Source organism: Schistocerca gregaria, chromosome 3 (genome assembly GCF_023897955.1).
Source record: "Schistocerca gregaria isolate iqSchGreg1 chromosome 3, iqSchGreg1.2, whole genome shotgun sequence".
Lineage (NCBI taxonomy): Eukaryota > Metazoa > Arthropoda > Insecta > Orthoptera > Acrididae > Schistocerca > Schistocerca gregaria.
The window spans coordinates 956,603,443-956,628,739 of NC_064922.1; the positions used below are offsets into that span (position 1 = coordinate 956,603,443).

At 41.4% G+C, this 25,297-nt stretch overlaps 1 protein-coding gene across 2 annotated transcripts in view; it reads right to left on the reverse strand.

Annotated features, from left to right (window-relative positions):
- LOC126355952 (neprilysin-4-like) overlaps positions 1 to 25,297 on the reverse strand; it is a 693,674-nt gene that overhangs the window by 230,124 nt on the left and 438,253 nt on the right. For both annotated transcript variants that reach the window (XM_050006541.1, XM_050006540.1), the window contains exon 2: positions 15,122 to 15,192. In XM_050006541.1, the coding sequence (XP_049862498.1) occupies positions 15,122 to 15,192 (71 nt within the window). The remainder of the gene's footprint in view (positions 1 to 15,121; positions 15,193 to 25,297) is intronic.

Sequence of the window (25,297 nt, forward strand, 5' to 3'; positions counted from 1 at the left end):
CACTGACTCATCATCGGCCAATCAAAACCAATTAGGATAGGAACTTGAAATTTGCAGAGGGTGTTGTTCTTGTACTGTACCATTTTGGGATACTCTACGCTTAAGGGGATGGAATTTTTAATATGTCGCTGTTAAGGCAATTTTGAAGCTAGAACTACGAAAGTTGTTATTTGGTCTCTGAGTCAGAAATAAAAACATTCGTTTTTCAACTTTTTTGCAAATTTAACCCCTATGGGGATGAAATAGTGGGTGAACGTTTTTCTTAAATTATTATTCAAAAACTACTACAGTATTTTTAAAGTTACGTCTCTCAAAACTGGTATTTGACTTACCGTTTACAAATAAATAAAAAATACGTATTCCAGTGATTTTGAAAATTCAGCCCTAAGGGAGTAAATTAGAAGATGATATGTTTTTTTGAAAATATGTCAATATGAAAAGCATTATCAATAATAAATCCATGAAAATCTGAAGCTGGTTTCTTGGTTAGAAATCTGTTTAACTCTTTTTTTTTTTTTGGAATTTAAATCCTATGGGGGTGAAATAGGGGGTGAAAATTTTTATAGAAATATTTCATTATGCAATCATTTTTGAAGCTAGATCTATGAAAATTTATATTGGGCTCCTATTTTCGAAATAAAAAACTGCTCCCTTTACTGTTTTTGGAGAGTCAACTCCTAAGTGATTGAAAGAGGGGTTGAAATGTTTTATGAATATGTTTCACCGTGAAAGCATTTTTAAAGCTAAATCTTTGAAAATTGGTATTTGGCTTATTGCGTAGCTATGGAAAAAATACTTGTTTCACTGTTTCTGGAAATTTAACCCCTAAGGGAGTGAAATAGGACAAGACTGGTTTACTGACTCATCATCGTCCAGCTCAGACTGCTAAGGATAGAAACTTGAGATTTCAAAAGGGCGTTGATCTTATGCTGTAGACAGCGTTTAAGAAGGGATTGTTCGAAATTCCACTCCTGAGATGGTGAAACTGTGGATGTATTTTTTTTGAATATATGTCGCTATTACGACAATTTTGAAGTTAGAGCTACGAAATTTGTTATTTGGCTTCTCAGTAAAAATTAAAAAAATACGTGTTTCGGCATTTTTGAAATTTTACCAGTAAGTGGGTAAACAGTGGGTGAACTTTTTTGGAAATAAATCATTACTGAAGAACATGTAAAACATTTTAAGGATACTTCTCTGTAAACTGGTATTTGACTTCTCGGTTAGAAGTAAAAAAATACGACTCTCAATGTTTTTGGAAATTCAGTACCCTAAGGGAGTGAAATAAGGGATGAAAAGTCTTATGAAATTATCTTATTACGAAAGCAGTTTCAAAAATAAATCTATGAAATTTGTGTTTGGTTTGTCTGTCAAATTTAAAAAATACGGGTTTAATTGGTTTTGGACATTCAACCCCTACAGGGGTGAAACTGGAGATGAAAATGTTTAGGGAAATATTTCGTTATGTTAAAAAATGTTAAGATAAATTTATGGAAATTGGTATTTCTCTTTTCGGTTATATACTGAGAAATATATGTTAGGGGATGAAAGTTTCTGTGGAACTGTCACCACGGAAACTCAAAAGGCACGATAACAAAAGCCTTGGACTCCAGCTACCAGAATTGCTGTTCGGTCAGACGTACATCCAGAAAAGGCAATCCATTTATGGCTTTAATTAGTGTAAAAAGTTTAGGTGCTGCAATTTGTGTACAACGTAAAAATCGATTAAGACTAACCAAAAACATCTGTGCCGACCATACTAGGAAGTTAATATACATCCATACTTTGAGTTTCCCTAGATTCGTATTTCACATTTTGTAATGATTAATATCCATCTAGAGTCCAGCTACTCTGACTTCTCGATATTGCACGGGGTGTCGAATCGATTCACTGTCATCACCTTCAACGCCCAACGAATGTCCATCTGGCTGCGCGAGAACTTGGAACCAGCAGATGTCGTGTGCTTACAAGTGTTCGCTACTAAAACTGTCAGAGAAGAGGAACAACCTTTGTGCTTGCATACGAACGGCCAACACAGGAGAAATGTTTTGGAATTAAAGGGCTTTTGCAGCGGATAAAGCTTAACCTCAGATGTTTACGTTGGGATTTTACGGGCGATACTTCTAATGGAAGGGAGACGAGTTTTACTGCAACATTAGCGTTTTATGGCGCAAATTTTAATTTTATGCATTATTCGCGCAGATTGTGCCGCAGTAACACCTGTTGATGATAATGTAGCTTACCTTTGATGCAATCAGAGGAAGGATTCTTACACCGTTCTGCGAATTTTATTGTTCGGAATTTCTCTCCAATCTGCTTCAGACTACATTAAAAATAATTGAATTCTGCACCGCCAAACAACAGCACGTACGTTTGCAACGCAGGATAAAGTACATAACGATGACCGTAGAAAATGTCATCTCACGAACGTGTTCTGCTGCGAAATTAAACGAGTTGCCCTGACGTTGCAAACGCCTGCTGGAAGATGACTTGTCGTGGAAATTATGATCGTATAATTCCCAGTTTGTTAACATCGGTGACTTCACGCAGATAAATTCAGTGTACACTTACTTTGGAAGGGTGATTAACACCATAACTGTTGATTAAACTCGACGCCTTTAATTAAACTCTTTCGAAATGTACATTTACTTCATATTTTGGAAATATGCCCGTCATTTTAGTGAGTATCAACCGAAAAACGCAGAAGTGACATACTGAGTTCAATATTTCCTGGACGTGATTTACTGACCTAGAAATAATATTGGAGAAAAGCGCGGTGTTGCGTTTTCCATATCTGTTTACATTAATTCATTCACTAACTCGCAAAATAATAGGGTAAATCGGTCCCATGAACGTTTTACAAGCTCTGCCCTTTGCAGACTGGCTGAATTTTGCCAGTTTCACATCAACGTGAACCTGCTGTTCCAATGATTGAGCCATGTGATTAGTTTACTTTATATCCTCACAAATCGTCGCATACAGGTATTTCTATGGGTTGAATGCTTCTAATTGCGACACTTTGATATTATAGTCACTGAATACTAGATTTTGGGTCAATTTGGTACCACTTTGAAATACTATCAATATGTGACTGCTTCTTGTATGTGTTGTGTGAACAGTTTCCATACAGCATTCGGTAAGCTTATGCTATCATTCTTGAATCTATCGCAATTAACAGAGATGTACCTCTTTTTAGATAACTACCTCAGCCAATTGCTGAGATAATTCGATGAATTTTAAGTGGAAAGAACAGGGATGGGGTTTCATATTGTGACGAGTGCTCTGGATGTTTCTTGGCTCTGTACCAGTTTCGTCACGAACATAGTTACGTTTCCTATTGATGTATCAAATATTTTCCGACAGAACCAGACTTGACCACCATGTTAACGACGCCTCTATTTTGGACGCAATGAGGGGAACTACGACAGTTTAGATACCTGGCCTTCCGATAAAAGAAATTCTCTCTAAATAGCTCTGCTATCTGCATTCCATTAACAGGTCCAAAAATCAGGTACTATGACATCTCCATTTCCTTGTGCACTTCCTACTGAATTTGTGCCGCTTAATTGACCAACAAACCTTCGCAGAACATGTACCTTCGCACCAGATTCGTCGTCTCTGTCTCGACAAAAATACGTTCGTTGCAACTAATTTCAAGACTCAACATCAAACAATTATGTTAAAAAAAACTAAAACATGTGACTATAACAGGCAGCTCACGGCCAAGGCATCGATCGTTTCAAAGTACATACCAACGTACAAAAAGCACATCGTACTTAAAGTGCCCAGAAATAATGATTTCCTGGAAAGTTGTGACTTTAAGGAAACTGTGCTCATAATAATTTCAGGAGAACAGTCTTAGTGCGCGTAATGAAATCAACGATCATCTGAGAATTCATAGCAGCGCCATCAAAGGTTTGATGTCACAAATTAAGTTACGTATTTTACTATCTTCTATGATGGGGATACTACTTTCTGGCGGGGTGACATCCTTATGTATTTTAGACCCTCTATACAACGTGGCGGCTTTTCATCCCGTAACAATAGAATTTTAAATACGTCGTTAGAGGAGCATTTAGTTTTTATAGTTCATCTTTCTCCCTGCTGACTGTTGAATCAAACTCTCGTCTGAGGTGTGAGCAGGTAGAGTCCTTCACTGTGAACCATGTTTTCTGGTCATAATCAACGTAACAAAGAATAGCAGTGCAAGTCTCTTTATCTGTCGATGGAAAATATCTTCATTACATCGTAAGATATGACTTCCATATCTCTTTGTTCAGTTAATATTTGAAACAGAGTGTTTAGTAATTGTTTAAATACAGATAGAAGCTAGCCTTAGCACTCCTGGCTACTTAACGCTTTATTTATTTTCTCAAATATGAGTGTGGGAATCCTTATACTACCTTGTATACCGTTAAATTTGATGGTGTTAATGTGTAACATTTCGTGGGTATAAATTATACAACAAATTTTAATAAAATATTAAGTAGTAATTCAGCGAGTAAACCTGAGTTCACGGGAAGTCACAGATATCGAATAATCGTATATCTCTGACTATCTTCTTATGTTTTTCCTTCCGTAGAGGAAGAGAGCGTGTATCGATTTTAGAGAGTTCGCTTCCACCTGTAGAGACTACCCCACACAAATGGTATATAGTCGCCATTGTATCGAATTGCACTATTAAACTAGTCTCCTTGAACTCAATACGATTGATTAAATTAACTATGTGAAGATCTGGAGTTGTGATAGATTAAAGCTGTTATTTAATTGTCAGACGTCACGTACTCAAACGTTGTGCGACACTTGAATTAAAGCTATATTCCCAGATTCTGTCTCTACTCCTTCGTCCAAATTATTTTTATAAGTTCTGCCTCACGTTTAATAAAAGAAAGAAAAAAATGGTGAGAAACTCAAACAACGCAGCATATTGGAAATTTACTTACTGGTGAGAAATCACAAATGAAAAGCCGACCGACTGCTTTCAGTAAACTGAAAACGCCACTCATAACCAAACATACAGTTTATCCGTAAGGACCAGCGGTCAGGGACTTTTAATGCGTCATATATTCGAAAACAGATGTTGCTTGGCGAATAATGCAAAGATTTTAATGGTAATTATTAGGAGACACAATACAGAACGATTTAAAGAAGCGTCGCCAGTGAGTATTTTCTTGATAAGGTTGACAGTCTTAACATAGATAACAATTTCATGTAATAGGTTGACAAGTGTTGCGCGAACGATTGAATCACATGATTTTTTGAAGTCCGCGAAGGGTACATCCATGGTTTGCAGGTAATTTGTCTGTGTCTGAGTAGAAGTTTCTGGCTCAGGATCAACTCTGGTCCTGAACGTCCTGAACAGAAACTTGTTAGTATTCACCTATAGTGTTTTCGGCTAAGTCTTGTATACATTTTAGCAAGACGCTAGGCAGAATTTTCTAGATTACTGGCAGAGGAGATATCCCTCGATAATGACTAACATCTGTGTTTGTCTCCCTTTTTATACAGTGGATTGGTAAGGGCAACTTCACATTCTTGTGGGATAGACTCTGTGTGCCGTATCTGGACAAACAAGGTTTGAACTTCTACGAGTTATCATCTACGATTGTCAACAGTTCAGCCACTACGCGATCTTTCCCTGGAGCCTTTTTATTCTTCGTTATTAAGTACCTGCTTCCAGCTCTGCCTTCTGGTATGGTGTTAGGGCTGTCGTTAGACATGTGTTAAGTCTACTAGGGAGAATCTGTTCGCTCTGGACAGCTTAATAATGTGTTCAAGTACTGTACTAGTGCGAGAGTTCTTTTTTCATCTCAGATCTGTCGCGAAATTAAAACCATAGCGAAAATACGACATAGCTTCTCGCAGATGTGTTGGGCAGTGTCTCCAGCATGCCCGTCGATCACGTTACGTCGCACTTTTCGGTTCTGAGCATACAGTGAGCGCTTAAAGACAGTTCCGCCAAGTCTGAAGTGCACGCTGAGGAGTTACGCCTGATTTCATGCAGCCCACATAACTCAACTGCCATGCATCTACTTGTACATGACAGATGCTCTGCCTCACACTGCAGGTGCGACAACGATCTTGCTTTAGCGTTTTTGATGGGAGCCCTTTGATCACCCGCCATAATTCCAGGACTGGTTTTCATCTCTTCGCTCACATGAACCGCTGGTTATGAGAACAGCATTTTGGCATAAGACAGCAAGCTGCAGTCCAGAGTAGGAAATTGTTGGAAAGCACAGGCTGCTGTCTTCTGGGCGAGAGTGTTAGAAAGTTGGTACCACACTATGACAAATGTCTGAATCGGAGCGGCCACTGTGAAGAGAAGTAGTTGGAATGTGCAGCTAAATATTGCAAATAAAACAAGTTTTTGATTTTCACTGAGCTTTCCATTTCGCGAACAATCGGAGGCTGAAAAAAAAAATGCCTGTGTAATTTGCAGTTGTCACGATTGGCCATGGCCATTGCACCCATGAAACACAAACATGTCCAGTGGATCTTTGAGTGTTGAGTATGAGTAGTCTTTAGTATTTCATAGAAACATTCTTCCGAAAATTGCTCTAATTTTCTTACGTGATGGTCGCGTCTGATATGTCTGAGAGTTTTTGTTATAAGTTTCCTCCATGCTATACGTCCTTCTAATGTTTGAAATACAGATTTATGAAAAGTACTTTCTTCTGTAGAGCTCGCTCGATTCGATCGCCCCACCGCATCAACCTTCTACCGCGAGTGTTTCTTCGTGTTTGTGCTCATCATGGTTCGCTGCGCTGTGTGTTTGAGCTTTCCTTGGGGGTCCCTCCAGCTGTTCACCTGTTGTCTGTCGGCTTTTGAGTAAACTTGCGAGTGGCGCTATCTAATTCTATTGTGTCAGAATTGGCATTAGTTCGCTCGGATCTTGATATGTGTTTGGTTTTGAGTTGATTGATCTTATGAGGGTGAGCTAGTAGTCTGTATCTATATCGAGCCCTCGTTTGATTGATACAGAGATTTTCTTAGGTCTTGTCAACATTTAGAAATAGTGATTGTCAACTTGCTTTGAATGTTCACAAGTCGAAAATTGTGGCTTCCACAAAACGCAGAAAAGTTATGTCCGATGAAAGCAATATAGCTTAGTAACAGCTGGAATCAGTCAACTTATACAGATAGCTGAGTGTAACAGTTTATGGGGATGTGAAATATAATGGTCACATAGGCTCAGTCGTGCGTAAAACAAGAGGCAAACTTGGATTCATTGCTAGGATGCTGGGAAAAAAGTGATTAGTCTTCGAGTACAGCTCAAGTGTGAGGGGCGCATACCAAATAGGACTAACAGTTTCAAGAAAGACTGTAAAGTAAGGAATTTAGGAATACATTCCAGCTCCATACGTATCGCACCCGTAGGCTTGCACAGAGAAATTTAATCATTCTTGCAGTTCTCCATATGGGACTAGATGGGGAAGAAATTGTTATGCGTAGTGCAGTGGGACGTAACTCCTCCAAAACTTTTCATATTAATTTGGCAGAGTTTGGGTGTAGATGTAGAGGTAGACGGAGAACTAATGGGAGATGAGTGGATTGGATTAGGAAACATGGAGATTAAAGACAGATGTGTGTGTCGCTAAAGACCGTGGTTGTTGGAAAACCTGTAGGGCAGCATTGGCCAGCAGAGGATGTCAAATGGCTTAAAACTGTGGTGCTGGTGCTCGTGATGATGGCAGAAGACCTGCATTCACTTTTGTAAGATCTGTATCACCAAGCGACTAGCCCCGGGCACGTAAGTTGGCCCAGTTGTCTATCTAACGCCTTCCACAGGCAACAAAAATCTGATTTTGACTATTTCTTATAGATAGGGATCGAATTTCAAAAATTTAAAATGCTAGCATAAGCTACTCTTTAAGAGGCATAATATTACGTGAAACGTTCAACACAGTAAGGAAAGTGTTACCGTTATAACCTACATACCTGTATATATTCTGGGCAGCGAAATATCATAACTGTATTCATCCAATAGTTGACACTGAGAGCACTTAGCGACTTGCAGCAAACTTTAAACAGAATTTCAACACTTTATGAAACTTTTTCTCGTGGTCAGCATCCACAAGATGATGAAAGAAAATAAGTTTATCGCTTACTACATTTTTGCTCTCCATGAACTCAAACTACAGCATCAGGCATATTAGCTGTATTCGCAACACATTTTGCTGACAGTGTTCACATATAGGACTGAATGTACCTGAAAAACTTTAACCTCTTGCTACATATGTTCAGCAGGTATGATACTATAAACATTGAGATGCGTGAAAACTTATATTTTGCTGAAAATGTAACGCAAATCATCCAGGACATACTCTTCCAGTGATTGAGAAAGAGAGCACTCAACTTTAAACGTAGTTTCTAATCTTTTTCTCTTCTACATGCTTAACATCACATACACAGTGTGTCCCAGCCTCGTTAGGGCTGCTTGCGTGAAATTCCGAACTGCAATACTATCTCCTTTCGCCTTGTGGCATTACGATTATCGAAGTTTCAGAAATAGATGTGTAGAAAATCGAAGCGCTAGCACTGCTGCAGCAGGCATTCTGGCTGCGCACGTATCAGTATGTGCCTGTCACTTGTCGGGAAATCGCCCGAGGAGCAGCGAGGCAACACCAAGTTTTTTTGCGTCTCCCAGCGTTTATGGTCGAGAATTCGTGGAATTCGACCAAAAATATCGAGTGGCAGGTTCCTGCTCCATGGCGACACCGCAGCAAACAAAGCGAAGACTGCACGAATTTTTGGCCAGCAAATGAGTCACAGTCCTGAGTCACCAGGTTTGGCCAAGCCGACTCCCAGTTGTTTCCCAAATTGAAGTTGGCAATGAAGCACTCGAGAACATCCAGCAAAACTGTACAGCGGTATTAAATGCAACTTCACAAAATTACTACAGTGACTGTTTCAAAACACTTTTAAAACAGTTGAGTTTGGATTCAGGGGGAGACTGCTTTCAATAAATATGGTGATCTCATGAACGGAACTGGACACACTGTGCATTTAACACGTTAACATATCATTAAAGAAATCGGAAACTTACAACTGTTTCTTTAAAGACTCGGGTTCTCACTAGTTACAACTGAATGAATAGCAAAAAGCAATTTTCATTTTGTGGTTCATTTTCGCGGGGGTGCATGGTATACTGGTGTGGTATACTCGTATGGTCAGACCTCTTAACCCTGACCACAATATGAATCTATTTCCGTTCCCTGGTTGTGGAAGCCACACTGATATCTTACAGAAAACAACGAAGCAACAATTGTAGCGGAAGTGACTATCTCTCGGAGCGAATACTCGTAAAAAAATTAATCTGCGTTTCCATTTATAGACTGTCGTTATTAAAATGACAAACTTGCATATTTTAGTCGCGTTGGAATATGAAATACTGGCGAGTCCGTTGTACTGCACGAACAGAATTGTTGCAAAAAAGTTTACCTGGAAGGAAGCCAAGCGGGCGAAGAAACGACTATTTCCTGTTCGCCACGAGCGGGCTATGCGTCATCTGAGGGGCAGCCGACATTAAACTTTAAGGGATAACCCCACTCCGGAATTGCTCCGCTTCTTATTCGTTTATCTGGAACTCCCGAACCGATCATCCATCACGATGCTATAAAGACGCAGTGCGGACTTAATGCATTACACGGCCGGCGCCCTTCGTCCCTGCCGTCCGTGATTTATCACCGGGAAATGAGGTTCACAAAGTATTTTCTGTCTGTAGGGACGGCGGAAATATTTCGCAGTAAGTCGCGTGTGAGATAACGGCGCACAGCAAATATTCTGCGGGCTGCGCCGCCCTCCGCAGTGGATCTCCGTGCGGCGTGTCTTCCGGCGGTTCCCCAACGCGCCCGATACATTCGTGTCTGCGCAGACGGCCTCTGACTTCTGTGCAGTGTTTTGAAGAGGGCAGTTAGGATATATCTGCCTACCTGGGCGTTAGGCATGTAAAAGAACAAGCACGAAGATTTAACATCTTGTCGATATCTAATTGTATACACCGCAAAGAGTAATAAGTGATTTGGGGACATACAGGAAACTGTATCCGGGAACCAATGACGAACTGTTGGATACGTCTCCACCACAATACGAATCTATACTGTCAACCACAGTATCTAGCCCCTCAGAAATGCATTTCCCATTGTTTAAGACCGATTAAATTCAGTTTTTAGCTACTGTCGATAGGAGAACAACAGCATCAAAACATTAAATAATTTTCGTGAGGATCAGGTGAAATACATTATTTATTTCAAGTTTCTGCTACCAGTCACTTTTTATTTTCTGCTTAATCTAACATAATGCAACGCGTTTCGAACATATTTTGTTCATTTTGAAGCGTTTCTACATACATACATACATCGAGAAATGTTACTTAAAAATAAACAGTTGGAATAGAGAAACTTTTATTAAACTCTCGATTTAGGTTTCGACACATTTAAAAACGTCTTCAGAATAATCACTGATTCACACTGGTTACATAATGCTGTAGAGGCACCTTAAAAATGTGGCCACGAGGGACAAACTAAGATAAAATACACCTCCATAATAATAAAATCATGACATATCCTGCTGGCTGTCAGTAGAAAGTGCTTCTCAAGTGCATCTAATGAACTCACTAGAAGACTTTTCAAAGACGTCGAAACCTAAGTGAAGGGGTTTTATCAAACCTTTGTACTGTTGCAACTGACTTGGCTCTTTTTCACCTCGAACTCACGAGTATGGCATTCTACAGTTGCTGCCTCCAGCCATGTTCAAGGTTTTAAAATTAAATAATCTGCAATGGATGGTTAATGTTGAACATAAGTTGCTAGTAGATACACTTTTAAAACACCAAAATATTTTAAAAAATTACGCTTTACATAGTTAGATCATTGTGAGTTACACATCCATAGCCAATTTCCCCCTCCAAAGGCCACTTTCGTTCCACTCATCCGGTCGTAGAATTCTGTCTTCTATTGCTTCCTGTACGTATTTCTCCCATCTTCTTCGAGGTGGCTCTTAGTACCAAATCTTCCTTTGTCAACTATGGTTAAGCGTTTCCTGTCCCACTAAACCGTCTATCCTCCGTAGTTTTTGTTATGGAGCACCTTGTCTCCTTTCGCCTCCCTACCTCATCATTTCATACCCTTTATTTCCTCGTGAACTGCAGGACCTCTTATAGTCCAATTGCACTGTACTAATTTTTTGTCAAGCTTTCCTTGTTTGAGGCCACATCTCAGTTTATATAAACTATACTCACGACCGCACTGTCAAATAGTTTTTTCATTGTGTTGTGGCGGTACGTCACATAACGTGAAAAGAAAAATATTGAAGAATTTCGTAAATTTAACAAAACTGACGTCGTAATGAAATTCGCAGAAAAACCACAAAGACTATATAGGCTAATATGATCTGCGCACGTAATTGTAATCTCTGTTCCTTTTGAAAAAGGGTAGAACACTTCTCTTTTGTTTCTTGCTAATGTAAGAAACCATTTTGTGACGAGGCACGAAATCGTGTAAGTTTCATGTGATATTTCGACTAAATGTAATCAACTATTACTGAATAGGCCGCTAATGTTTTACTGTAACAACTCCTGTATTCATGAAGTGATATATATTAACGATTTATGCAAATTTTGTAGGGGAACACTGGCGCAGAGGTCAACGCCATCGTTCTAAATGACAATTGTCTAGTGTTGTAATAAATATTTTAATATTTGGTAATTATGACAAATAATTAAAAGTAAACGTAATTGTGGGAGGTATCCCTTGATTAATGGTTCTTCTTTTGTATCAGCATTGGCAGTCAGTGTTTCTGACATTATATCGAGTTTCGAAAATTTAGTTCACACAATGACTGAAACAATAAACTAAAACTGTGGTCGTAATGTCTTACGTTATAAAAACAGCTTGTCGGACAAACTAGCTGCGAGAAGTAGCAGAACTGAGTCCATGGCATAAACAATTTTCCAGTTGTGAAGGAGGCAGAATAATACTAACTCCAACTTTACAAAACAAACAAATACCAACAGTATATACGTACAATGAACCACCATAGTGTCCTGTGGAATCTTATTATTCCTTAGTATTCCATGCAGAGATTAAGTAGGTCCCGTCGCCATCGCTATTCTGGAATTACTGGAATTAATGTCATTACCACAAGCACTGAAGTTATCTATTATTGTTTCAAAATATTTGTAGTTTCTGCAGGATTTTATGTTCCCTTCCTTTGTGTCAGTCTTCACCAAATCTTGTCCCACACTCCTACGTTCCATCTTGTCCAGATTTATCCTCAAATACAATTTGTTATACTCCACTTTAAACTCTTTCAGCATGTATTCCATATACTTAACATCTCGAGAGAATATTAGCTGCTCATCCGCAAATAAAAGGGAGTCAACGTTTCCTGTACCAGCCATTCAGCACCTGTTCGAAATAAATGTGAAAAAGAGTAGATGAGATTCCACAATATTGTTTTTGACCTTTACGAAACAAAATACTTCGGGTAATCCTGTTTCCAGTTGAAAAAAAAATGCTTTTGTATCCTTGTATTACTTTTAAATGAGGTTAATCCATTTTTTCTCACATTAAACCTACTCATTGCGTCCCGTAATTTTATTCTACGGACATTGTCATACGCTTGTTGTAGGTTTGCAAAGGTGATGTACACGTAGTTACTTTTATTTCTTGGGTTTTTCCACACTATCTGATATAGTGAATGTTATGAAAACATGATCTTCCTTGTCTAAAACTTAAAGCTGACACATTCCTTTCTGGTTTTTATTCAAAATACAGAGAAAAAGCCTAGGTCTTGCCGGGATACCATTTATTCCTGTGTACTTTGTGCACAGCCTCTTGTCAACTTTTCTTTATAATATGAAGCAGATATATGGCAAATTCCATTCCGTAGGTGGATCTTCACCCGTCCCTATTTTGCCAAAACGTTTCTGTAGTTATCTTATCACTACTCCTCCTCCATACCTCAGAAGTTCCATTCGCAGCTCTTAACATTATAAAAACTTATTATTTTGTCAGCGCAGGTATCACTGAAGAAAATCCGCAACCAGACACGTTCTTTCAATGAACGATTTATTTCCCGGTAGCTAGTTTCCAGCCTGACTTGTACTATCTCTGATATGTCTTCAGTCAAGCTTACGTTCAGCATGATCCGTATATATTATGATACCCCTACACTGCACTGTATAGAGAAAAACTCTTCCTAAAGAAAGAAACATGAAATTTGTACAAGAAATGCTCTCTGTGTCTGACGATGGCCCCAGGTCTGAAACTGGTTATGAAGAAATAAATCAGTCATTCAAAAAGTGTGGCTGGTGGCAGTTTTTTCTTCAGTGATATTTGCAAAAACTCATACCATGTATGTCCAGGCAGAAACAAATGAAAAAAAAAATAGGTATCAACAGGCACACATTTAACGTCTCTGTGTACAAAAATCCTGTGCATCCAACTGTCTAACACATTGAGTTCACCTTCATCACTTAGATTAAGATAACGAAAAATTTCCCTCATTGCAATGATTTACACAATGGAGTGGCAGCGTACTTTGCACAATTTCACTTTCACTCGATGCTGTCCGATGACATAGTCTTGTGGTCAAATGAGGCTGAGGTAATAAAGACATTTGTTTTACAGAAGCGTGCAATAACAATATGGGATTCAATGTCTTCCTGATACTTCGTGGTACGCTCTAGTGCCAGTGTAGCTATTCGTCTGGAGTTCTGAATAGATTTTTCTGTTCTGGCCCTTAACAGGTTCCAGGTAGATATCAGACAGGAAACTGGAAGTTCCCAGATTAGAAACGAAGTGAGCGAGTACAATGTTAGCTACTTATGCTATAGACACTACTGGCCATTAAAAGTGCTACACCACGATAATGACGTGCTACAGACGCGAAATTTAACCGACAGGAAGAAGATGCTGTGATATGCAAATGATTAGCTTTTCAGAGCATTCACACAAGGCTGGCGCCGGTGGCGACACCTACAACGTGCTGACATGAGGAAAGTAAACAACCGATTTCTCATACACAGACAGCAGTTGACCGGCGTCGCCTGGTGAAACGTTGTTGTGATGCCTCGTATAAGGAGGAGAAATGCGTACCACCACGTTTCCGACTTTGATAAAGGTCGGATTGTAGCTTATCGCGATTGCGGTTTATCGTATCGCGACATTGCTGCTCGCGTTGGTCGACATCCAATGACTGTTAGCAGAATATGGAATCGGTGGGTTTAGGAGGGTAATACGGAACACCGTGCTGGATCCCAACGGCCTCGTATCACTAGCAGTCTGGATGATAGACATTTTATCCGCATGGCTGTAACGGATCGTGCAGCCACATCTCGGATCCTGAGTCAACAGATGGGGACGTTTGCAAGACAACAACCATCTGCAAGAACAGGTCGACGACGTTTGCAGCAGCATGGACTATCAGCTCGGAGACAATGACTGCGGTTTGCCTTGACGCTGCATCACAGACAGGAGCGCCTGTGATGGTGAACTCAACGGCGAACCTGGGTGCACGAATGGCAAAACGTCACTTTTTCGGATGAATCCAGGTTGTGTTTACAGCATCATGGTGGTCGCATCCGTATTTGGCGACATCGCGGTGAACGCACATTGGAAGCGTCTATTTCTCATCGCCATACTGGCGTATCACCCGGCGTGATGGTATGGGGTTCCATTGGATACATAGGTTTAGGTGTAACAGTTATACCACATAGAAATTTCATGCAGTAACCACTTCTGTCCATTAATGTATATAGTAGCTCATTTCACGTCACTGAATGGTCATCTACATTTTCGATTTTTACACTTTTTGCAAGACTTGGCAAGCTCGGATGAGGGAACCACAGCCATCTATAATTATTTACTGTAAATTTAATGATCTTGATAGCAATAAAATGTAATTTCTGCTGACCACCGAGCATACTCAGGTACTGGTTACAACAGAATTGCTACCTAAGTACAGTGTTTACCACGACATCTTAACAAAGCCAAACTTGTCAGTATGAAAAGGTTGGTGAGAGCATGGCTGTTAGCGTATAAAGCCGGCAGAAGTGTCGTGTACGCAGGAATGCAGACGAACAGACGGGGCGGGGTGTGCACTGGGTCACTGGACTCACCTGGTGATGAGCTCAGGGTGGACGTGCGACCCGCTCCTGCCGTCCTCCACGCTGCTCCCGGTTTCAGACACCTGCAACACAGGACCGAGCGTCATCTCATGTTCTCATCGCACTGCGTCATGCACACAAGCCAACAGTTAAAAAAAAATATCTTTAATTATTTAATTATGTCGATGCATATCAGGAAAACCTTGACTGCCTATGAAAATTTGAGAAAAAGAAATTTATTTTCGATTAATCAGTTCTCCACTACATTACTTAGTTTTCTTAATCGTTTAATGTTTACAGAGTTCACAGGATTGTTATCGTAAAACCGAGAGTTTCCTGCCATCTCCGACAGCGGCGGAACTGACACAATGAGTGGAGAATATTAGTTTTCATCGTCGGGTGTAGTCAAACTACGGAATCACTAGGCATACTTGTAACTGTAACTACACATTATTGTTCCGTCTTACAGGAGAAACCATTACGCAAATCATGTGCCACGTCTAGTGCTAAATTATTACTAAATTGGTGTAACGTATATCAGTAAAAGTCGTCAGTTTTCTGACAGCACAGTACGTGAGGCAGATTCTACACGTCTACTCTACTCAGTGGCAAAACTCGAAGTACTCATTACGCTGGCTTACAGTACTTAGCCGTTAACAGTTTACATGGCTTAATACAGCTGCGATATGTTAACTGCTGGCCTTAACAAACTATTTAACGCTAGATTTACAACTGCCACTACACTGTTTTATTCGAGGCAATTACTACGTTTTAGTCATAAGACGTATAGGCACCTTTGACACGACACTCGCTGATAGCTTATACTCGAGAGGCTCTCCCCCCTTCATTTGCGAATAACACTAAGAGCAGCTGGCTATGGGCTTCAAAAGTGTAGAGTACAGATAGAAGAGGACGTAATGAGGCAAACATGAGATATTGGGATACAATTACTAAACTATTTCAAAAAAAAGTAAATTGGTTACAAACTACGGCGTGCACACACTTTATTCAACATGTAAACCTCACTAGATATATTCAGATTTAGCTTATGACATGTTCGATATGCCTGCCACCATCGGCGATGACTTGACGCAGACGAATAGCTCAATCCTGCATGACCCGCTGAAGTGTCGGAACATGGAAGCTGTCGATGACCTCCAGAACGGCTGTTTCAGGTCAGAAATGGTTTTGGGGTTTTTGCTATACATCTTGTCTTTAACATAGCCCCACAAAGAGGAGTCGCATGGTTCAGATCCAGAGAATATGGCGGCCAATCGCCGCCCATGCCAGCGGCCTCTGGGTACCCCAGAGCCAGAATGCGGTCTTCAGAGTCCTCCTGCACGACACCAAACACTCTCCCGCTTCGATGCCGTGTTCCTTGGTTTCAGTGAGGCATTCGACACCGTCCGGCAGTGCCGTTTAATGAAAAAAAATAGGAGCTTACGGAGTGTCGAAGCAGACCTGCGACTGGATTCAAGACTTTCTTGCAGACAGGACTCAACATGTCGCTCTTAACGGAAATAAATCGACAGACGTAAAGGTGATATCCGAGATAACACAGGGAAGTGTTATAGCACCGCTGCTCTTTACAGTGTACGTAAATGATCAAGTATAAAGCGTCGGATGCTCTTTAAGTCTATTCGCAGATAGTTCAGTTGATTATACCAAAGTAGCAACGCCAGAAGATAGTAAGAATTTGCAGAACGACCTGCAGAGAACTGATGAATGCTGCAGACTCTGGCAGTGGACCCTGAACGTAAACAAGTATAACGTATTGCGCATACGGGGGAAAAGAAATCCACTACTGTACAGTTACACTATTGATGAAAAACTGCTGGAGATAGAGTCTGCCGTAAAATACCTAGGCGTAACTTAGAGCGACCTTAAGTGGAATGACCATATAAAACAGATAGTGGGAAACGCAGACACAAGACTCAGATTCATCGGAAGAATCTTAAGGAAGTGTAACTCATCCACGAAAGAAGTGGCTTATAAGGAGCTTGTTCGTCCGGTTCTTTTGTATTGTTCATCTATATGGGATCTCTATTAAGTAGGATTGGTAGAGGGGAGAAGATGCAACGAAGAGCGGCGCGTTTCGTCACCGGATCGTTTAGCTGGCAAGAGACCGTTACGGAGATTATAAACTGCACTGGCAGACGTTACAAGAGAGGCGCCGTGAATACCGGAGAAATTTCGGGACAGCACTTTTCAGGAGGAGTCAGATAACATATTATTTCCGCCCACATACATCTCGCGTGTTCACCACGAGGAGAAAATTCGAGAAATTAGAGCCAATACACAGGCTTACCGACAATCATTCTTCCCACGCACTATTTGCGAGTGGAACAGGGGTGGAGGGATCAGATAGTGGTACCGAAAGTACCCTCCTCCACACACCGTTAGGTGCCTTGGGGATTATGATGTTCATGTAGGTGAGGGGGAGGAGATGCCAGAAATATACATTGATTGAAAAAAAAATTTCAAAAAAATTAATGTGGACTAATACAATTTCGGTAATAGGTTTGTGAATGTAACTCGCAAGTATTTAAGTGCGCAGAAAAATTTGAAATAATAACCGGAGTAATCACCAGAATGTTGAATGCAACTATGCAGATGTGCATGCATTGCGTCACACAAGTTAGGGATGTCGGTTTGTGCGATTGAGTTCCGTGCCTGTTACACTTGGTAGTTCAACACACGGAAAGGTTTGTGGATGACGCTGGAGTTGTCCGATAAGATCCGATATGAGTTCGACTGGAGACAGATCTAGTGATCGAGCGAAGTCAACCTATCCGAACTTTGTAGAGAATTCTGGGTTACAACAACGGTATGCGGACGAGCGTTATCCTGTGGGAAAACACTCGCTGGTTCCAGGCCTCCAACTGCCCTCCAATGACCTCTCTCTTGACGTCAGTGAAGTAGCAAATGGCGATGGTTCGGGGTCAGTGGAACGCACGCTACAGGGAGCTGCCCTTGAAGTGAGTGACCTGTAACAGTTGGTTCTGTCATTGTGGTCGCAGCTGCTGCTCAGACAGCTGCCGCACGTGCAGGACGCTGCGCCAGAGGCGGTGCGACCAACACGACGCTCTCCACAGCGCCCATTCGGAGCCCGGTCTTCTTGCGACCGTGTCCTCTCGCGGCCACCGGTGCCAGCATCCACCAACAGTGGCTGCAACCCTGCCAAGACTTTCTGCAGTATCGCTGAAGGAGCATCCACTTCCTCGTACCCCTATTACTCGATCTCGTTCAAACTTACTGGCGTATTGATAATGCCGTCTTCTTCAGCTTAAACGCATCTGGTCTAACATCAGCCCACCACGTCCATTATCAAAGGTAACTAACGCTCACGACCATTTCAGCGCGTATTTAGAGCAAACCTTATTATGCGACTGGCGGGAAATTTCTATAGATAATTTAGAAACACGCATACCAACTATCGCTTATGTCACACAACATCTTCATCTATATCTACATGGTTACTCTGCAATTCACACTTAAGTACCTGGCAGAGGGTTCATCGAACCATTTTGATACTACTTTTCTACCATTCTATTCTGGAATGGCGCGTAGGGAAAAGGAACACCTAAATCTTTCCGTTCGAGCTCTGATTTCTCTTATCTTATTACGATGATCATATCTCCCAACGTAGGTGGGTGTCAACAAAATATTTTGGCATTCGGAAGAGAAAGTTGGTGATTGAAATTTCGTAAATAGATATCGCCGCAAACAAAACCGCCTTTGTTTCAGTGACTGCCACCCCAACTCGTTTATTATATCAGTGACACTCTCACCCCTGTTGCGCCATAACACAAAACGAGCTGCCCTTCTTTGCACTTTTTCTATGTCCTCCGTCAATCCTACCTGCTAAGGATCCCACACTGCGCAGCAATATTCCAGCAGAGGAGGGACAAGTGTAATGTAGGCTGTCTCTTTAGTGTGTTAGTCGCATCTTCTAAAGTGTTCTGCCAACAAAGGGCAGTCTTTGTTTCGCCTTCCCCACGATATTACCTATGTGATCTTTCCCATTTAAATTGCTCATAATTGTAATTCCTAGGTATTTAGTCGAATTAACAGTCCTTAGATTTGCGCGATTTATCGTATACCCACAATTTATCGGATTTCTTTTAGTACCTATGTGGATGACCTCGCACTTTTCTTTGTTTCTGTCCTCAAATGAAGAATTACTGATTCTTCTATCTGCGTTAATGCATTCAAGAATGACTCTAACGATAATGCAAATTTTTCTAGATCGAATCCCACACTTACAATTCATTCATGGTGCACTTTTTAATTAGAGTGAGACGAAGACATGTCCTTTACTCGTTTCATTTAAATCCGGCATTTTTTTCCCTCAGTGTATGTGAGACAGCCCTAGGTGGGCGAAGTCGCGTATAGAAGTTTGTCAGTCAAGACGCAGACACTTTTGGATATTTCAGTACTGTTCTTTAAACGGAATTTAATGTCTATATGATTATTAAGAACGGAATAATTAAACATTAGTCGCCCAGGTTTAAATGAACCGCGTAAAGCCCATACCTTCGTTTCACGCTAGTTAAAAAGTGCATCATCAATGAATGCTAAGTTTAGGATTCGATCTAGACATTTGGATTATCATTACAGTCATTCTTCAATGGATTAAAGCAGATAGAAGATTCAGTAATACTTTATTTGAGGACAGAAAGAAGGTCAGGATAGTTCGTAATATAATTTGTAAGTTATTCACAGTAATGATTATGTAATTTTTCCTCCTATCTATGTAATTATGTAGTTATGTAGTTCTCAATTCGTTCGAGCAATCAATCATTCATAATAGGAAACACAGTCATAGCTTAGTCACTCAAAATGATTCGAAATTTTACTTGTTACAATAAAATCAGGCGATGATTCTTCTTAGAAGCAGGCTCGTGCTTTGCGGCAGTCTGCTAATCTGTACAAATAAAATGCCTCGTATTTTTGGGAGCGTTGTATAATCAGTCGGGAAACCTCACATCAGGCGGATATTTGGCTTTGATGAAGTTTAAGCTTCCGAAGAAGTAATGGAGCTCTTGGATTATTAAATGCAGGTTCGTATCCAGTCTTTCGGAAGTTCCCTTCTGATTAACAACTACCCAATATATCGATGAATATCATTAATTCTCAAATGTCAAATGCACACCTTTTGTCTGAAGGGGCAATATGTATATTTCCCTTTTAATCGTACAATTTAGTATCAGTTATCTTTTGTAATAAATCTCAATATTCAGATTACACTTCTTCAAAAAATGCTCAGGTTAATCGGCACGAAGACAATCTCGGAAGCTTTTTTCTAACAACCATCAGAGAGAGTACTACAAAGAATAATTATGCGCTCATGGCATAGCTATTGTATGAAACTACACTCCTGGAAATGGAAAAAAGAACACATTGACACCGGTGTGTCAGACCCACCATACTTGCTCCGGACACTGCGAGAGGGCTGTACAAGCAATGATCACACGCACGGCACAGCGGACACACCAAGAACCGCGGTGTTGGCCGTCGAATGGCGCTAGCTGCGCAGCATTTGTGCACCGCCGCCGTCAGTGTCAGCCAGTTTTCCGTGGCATACGGAGCTCCATCGCAGTCCTTAACACTGGTAGCATGCCGCGACAGCGTGGACGTGAACCGTATGTGCAGTTGACGGACTTTGAGCGAGGGCGTATAGTGGGCATGCGGGAGGCCGGGTGGACGTACCGCCGAATTGCTCAACACGTGGGGCGTGAGGTCTCCACAGTCCATCGATGTTGTCGCCAGTGGTCGGCGGAAGGTGCACGTGCCCGTCGACCTGGGACCGGACCGCAGCGACGCACGGATGCACGCCAAGACCGTAGAATCCTACGCAGTGCCGTAGGGGACCGCACCGCCACTTCCCAGCAAATTAGAGACACTGTTGCTCCTGGGGTATCGTCTCCATGAAGCTGGGCTACGGTCCCGCACACCGTTAGGCCGTCTTCCGCTCACGCCCCAACATCGTGCAGCCCGCCTCCAGTGGTGTCGCGACAGGCGTGAATGGAGGGCCGAATGGAGACGTGTCGTCTTCAGCGATGAGAGTCGCTTCTGCCTTGGTGCCAATGATGGTCGTATGCGTGTTTGGCGCCGTGCAGGTGAGCGCCACAATCAGGACTGCATACGACCGAGGCACACAGAGCCAACACCCGACATCATGGTGTGGGGAGCGATCTCCTACACTGGCCGTACACCTCTGGTGATCGTCGAGGGGACACTGAATAGTGCACGGTACATCCAAACCGTCATCGAACCCATCGTTCTACCATTCCTAGACCGGCAAGGGAACTTGCTGTTCCAACAGGACAATGCACGTCCGCATATATCCCGTGCCACCCAACGTGCTCTAGAAGGTGTAAGTCAACTACCCTGGCCAGCAAGATCTCCGGATCTGTCCCCCATTGAGCATGTTTGGGACTGGATGAAGCGTCGTCTCACGCGGTCTGCACGCCCAGCACGAACGCTGGTCCAACTGAGGCGCCAGGTGGAAATGGCATGACAAGCCGTTCCACAGGAATACATCCAGCATCTCTACGATCGTCTCCATGGGAGAATAGCAGCCTGCATTGCTGCGAAAGGTGGATATACACTGTACTAGTGCCGACATTGTGCATGCTCTGTTGCCTGTGTCAATGTGCCTGTGGTTCTGTCAGTGTGATCATGTGAGGTATCTCACCCCAGGAATGTGTCAATAAAGTTTCCACTTCCTGGGACAATGAATTCACGGTGTTCTTATTTCAATTTCCAGGAGTGTACTTTGCGAATGGATTCTGTGAGTATGAAGATAGAAAATTAGTAAATGTCATTCAAGGGTAGAATTGTATCAGAATAATTCATCGAATATAAAGAGATATTACAATTACTTCGCCTGTGAATGATGTAATGATGCTATGCTGTGTTCGCATCGACCCTTTGTCCATAATTATGATGTATAAATGGAGATGATGTTTTAACTACTGACGACGTCTTTGGCGCAATTATTTTACGTATCTCCACTGCAGGATGGGACTTTAGTGTATTTTACTTCTGATGAAGGTATAGTTATATATACCGAAACCATGGTCAAGGATTTTAATAAATCTTTACCCTGCAGCTGTTTGGCCGTTATCATTTACCGTGAAGAATTTCAACAGTTGCTGTTTCAGCCATGTTTAAAATCTCGAAATTTGTAAGTTATTATAGATCTAGATTTCAACAAAGGGTGCAGCTATCATCAGTGTGTTATAGGTAGTCATGTAGACTCAGCGTAGTTATAAGAACGCATATTACAATATAACTCTGACATGTGTGTCGTTATAACGACGCTGAGTCTGCATGACACATACTGATGACATACACTGTTAGCTGAAAATTGGATCTGCAATAACATACAGATAATATTACGACAAATACTGACCCTCTTTCCGTTCTGGGACATAATTATTCCCATGGAATCGAACCTGATGCATTGTTTATTTGTGAAGATTTGGCATGTGCTGTGTAAAACAGAAATGAAAATTTATTACTTATCTAATTTCATCAAGCCTCTGAAAGCACATTAATATGTCAAGAGCGTGCAAATGCGCAGTAAATGCGGCTAATAAGTTGAGTAACTCACTTCATCATGCCACGAACGCGCGATACTCCACGGCTGAAGCACGGCGAAAAACATAATGCGAGGTATCCGAGCGGAAACATCGCACGATTAGATACCTAAAGCCTGCAAAATTAGTCAAAGCTGTTTCAGTGGGCATAAGGCGCACGCAGATACAGCCGCTGCGAACTCGGATTCATTCAAATGAAGCTTAAGCTTTGTGTAAAACGCAGAAACACCTTGTTTCTGCCGTCTCAGGGAAAGCAAAACTCCTTTCAGACACGCGTCGGGGCGTTGAATAGCTCGACAGCTGGTGGGATCAAAGAGAGAAGCAGAAAGAATATTGCCAGCTCCTTCCCGGGAAGAACAGGCCGCTCTGCAGTGGGTTAGCAGTGCCCACTTGGCACGCAAATGGATTTCTTTGTGCCGCCACCTGCCGAGAACTTCGTGACGCAAACCGATTATCTCCCCACGGCGCGCAGACGGGTTCTCTTTGCTTTGCTGGCTGCTCGTGATTTTAGAGCCATTAAACGAAGCGGCTCCGGCAGTGGCAGAGGTCGGCAGAGAGGAAGAGGAAGAGAGCGAGAGAGAGAGAGAAAGCAAGTGGCCCAAATGTAAACATGGGATAACGTGCCGGCGAGATTCCCAAGTGCTTAAAGTTTCTCCGTCCTGAAATCGGCTCCATTCCGCTCGGATCTGCTATTAGACACATCTCTCCGGCTTTCATCGTCGGGACAAACAGTACTGCGGGAGCACGATTCGGATTCGACGATAATCGCAGTGTTAATGGATTCTGCTGTAGAATCAAATTCTAAGATTCTTAGCAGGCATAATTGTGGGGAGACAAGTACTTTCTGTCGGACAGTCATGAAATGGAGGTTACACAAATGAACTCCTCTATTGTTTCTATTAGGGCTCTGCTTTTCGTTAAAAGTATGTGATAGATGTGTTATTCCTCCTATTGTCAGTGAAATAAATGGATAAATAATTAAACAATATGTGAAAACACTTTTTCGTTCTGCGTGCTGTTGATTTTTTCCTTTCCTTGAAGCCTATTGCTGTCAACATCGCATATAAATTGAATTCTATATCGCAAAAGTTTACAGTTGCAGAAATTTTTGCTAGAGGTTTTTAAATGTTTACGTGGTACTACCCCATAGGCGTTTATTGTATTCTGCAATACTTGTATGGTGCAGCAGTGTAGAAATTAGAAATGAAATGAAAACAAAACAAACCAAGCACTGTCGGATCGGAAACAAACTCATTTTGCTAGTGATTCCAGTTTAAATCGCAAACCGTTTGCGCTCTAATTCTTCTACGGAGCTTTGCAAATACTGTTAACATGAATAATAATGTCAATATTTTTGTCGTCTATCACACGAGCGTCGTAATATGAAATAGTTTTGGAAGTGTAGTGATGGAGAGATCATTCTGATAACCTCATAATTAACGGTGGCCTGTATATACAACGATGTCACAAATGTGATACAAGTGTGTGACAACTGGAAGTTTTGCATGCTGCCACTGAAATTTATTCTCCTTACCGAAAAACGTCAGTGTTTACACATAAACCTGTTTTCGGAAATTTCATCGTATTTCAGAATTGGAAAGCAGTGCATCAACACTTGAGAATCTGTGAGGAAGGCTTTAACATGTATTCCTGTTAGACTTTGATTTCGAAGAAGTAATCACAAATTTGCGTAGTCAGCAGAATTAACCAATTGTCTACAAGCAGTACTTCGTTAAATTGTACTCATCACACAATGTAGCAGTAGGAAGAGGGTGTTGTTGGTGTTGCTGTTGTTGTTGTAGACTGTAGGCCCAAGACTGATCTAGTGCAGCTCTCCATGACACTCTATCCTGGGCGAGCCTTTTCGTCTCCAGATAACTATATCCTTCTAAATCTGCTTACTGTATTCATCTCTTGGTTTCCCCCGCACTCACACACACTTCCCTCCAATACTAAACTGCTGAACACCTAACGTCTCGGAAGGTGTTCTACCAACCGATCCCTTCGTTCAGTTAGGTTGCGCCACAAATTTTTTCTCCCCAATTCTGTGGTACCCATCTAATCCTTAGCATTCTCCTGTAGCACCACATTTCAAAAGCCTCCATCCTCTTTCTGTATATTGTTCGAGTTTCACTTCGATACTTTTGCAGCACTCCATACAAATACTTTCAGAAAAGACTTCGTAACACTTTGTATTCGATGTTAACAAATTTCTTTTCTTCAGAAACACTTTTCTTGCCATTGCTAATCTATATTAGATATCCTCTCTACTTCGGCCATCATCAGTTATTTAGCTGCCTAATTAACAAAATTCATCTTCTACTTCAAGTGTCTCGTTTTATAATCTTACTCCCTCAGCGTCTTCATCTTATATCTTTCCTTCAAGACATTGTCGATTCCGATCTGCTGCTTTTACAAGTCCTTTGATTTCTGAGATTGAATTATAATACCATCAGCAAACCTCAAGGTTTTTATTTGAATGGTTACAGCTATGTGTATGGCTCAACTGAATAAGTTCACAATTTTGCTTTCGCATTTTAACATTCGACAAACTGTGATGTGATAACACACAACTCTGTCA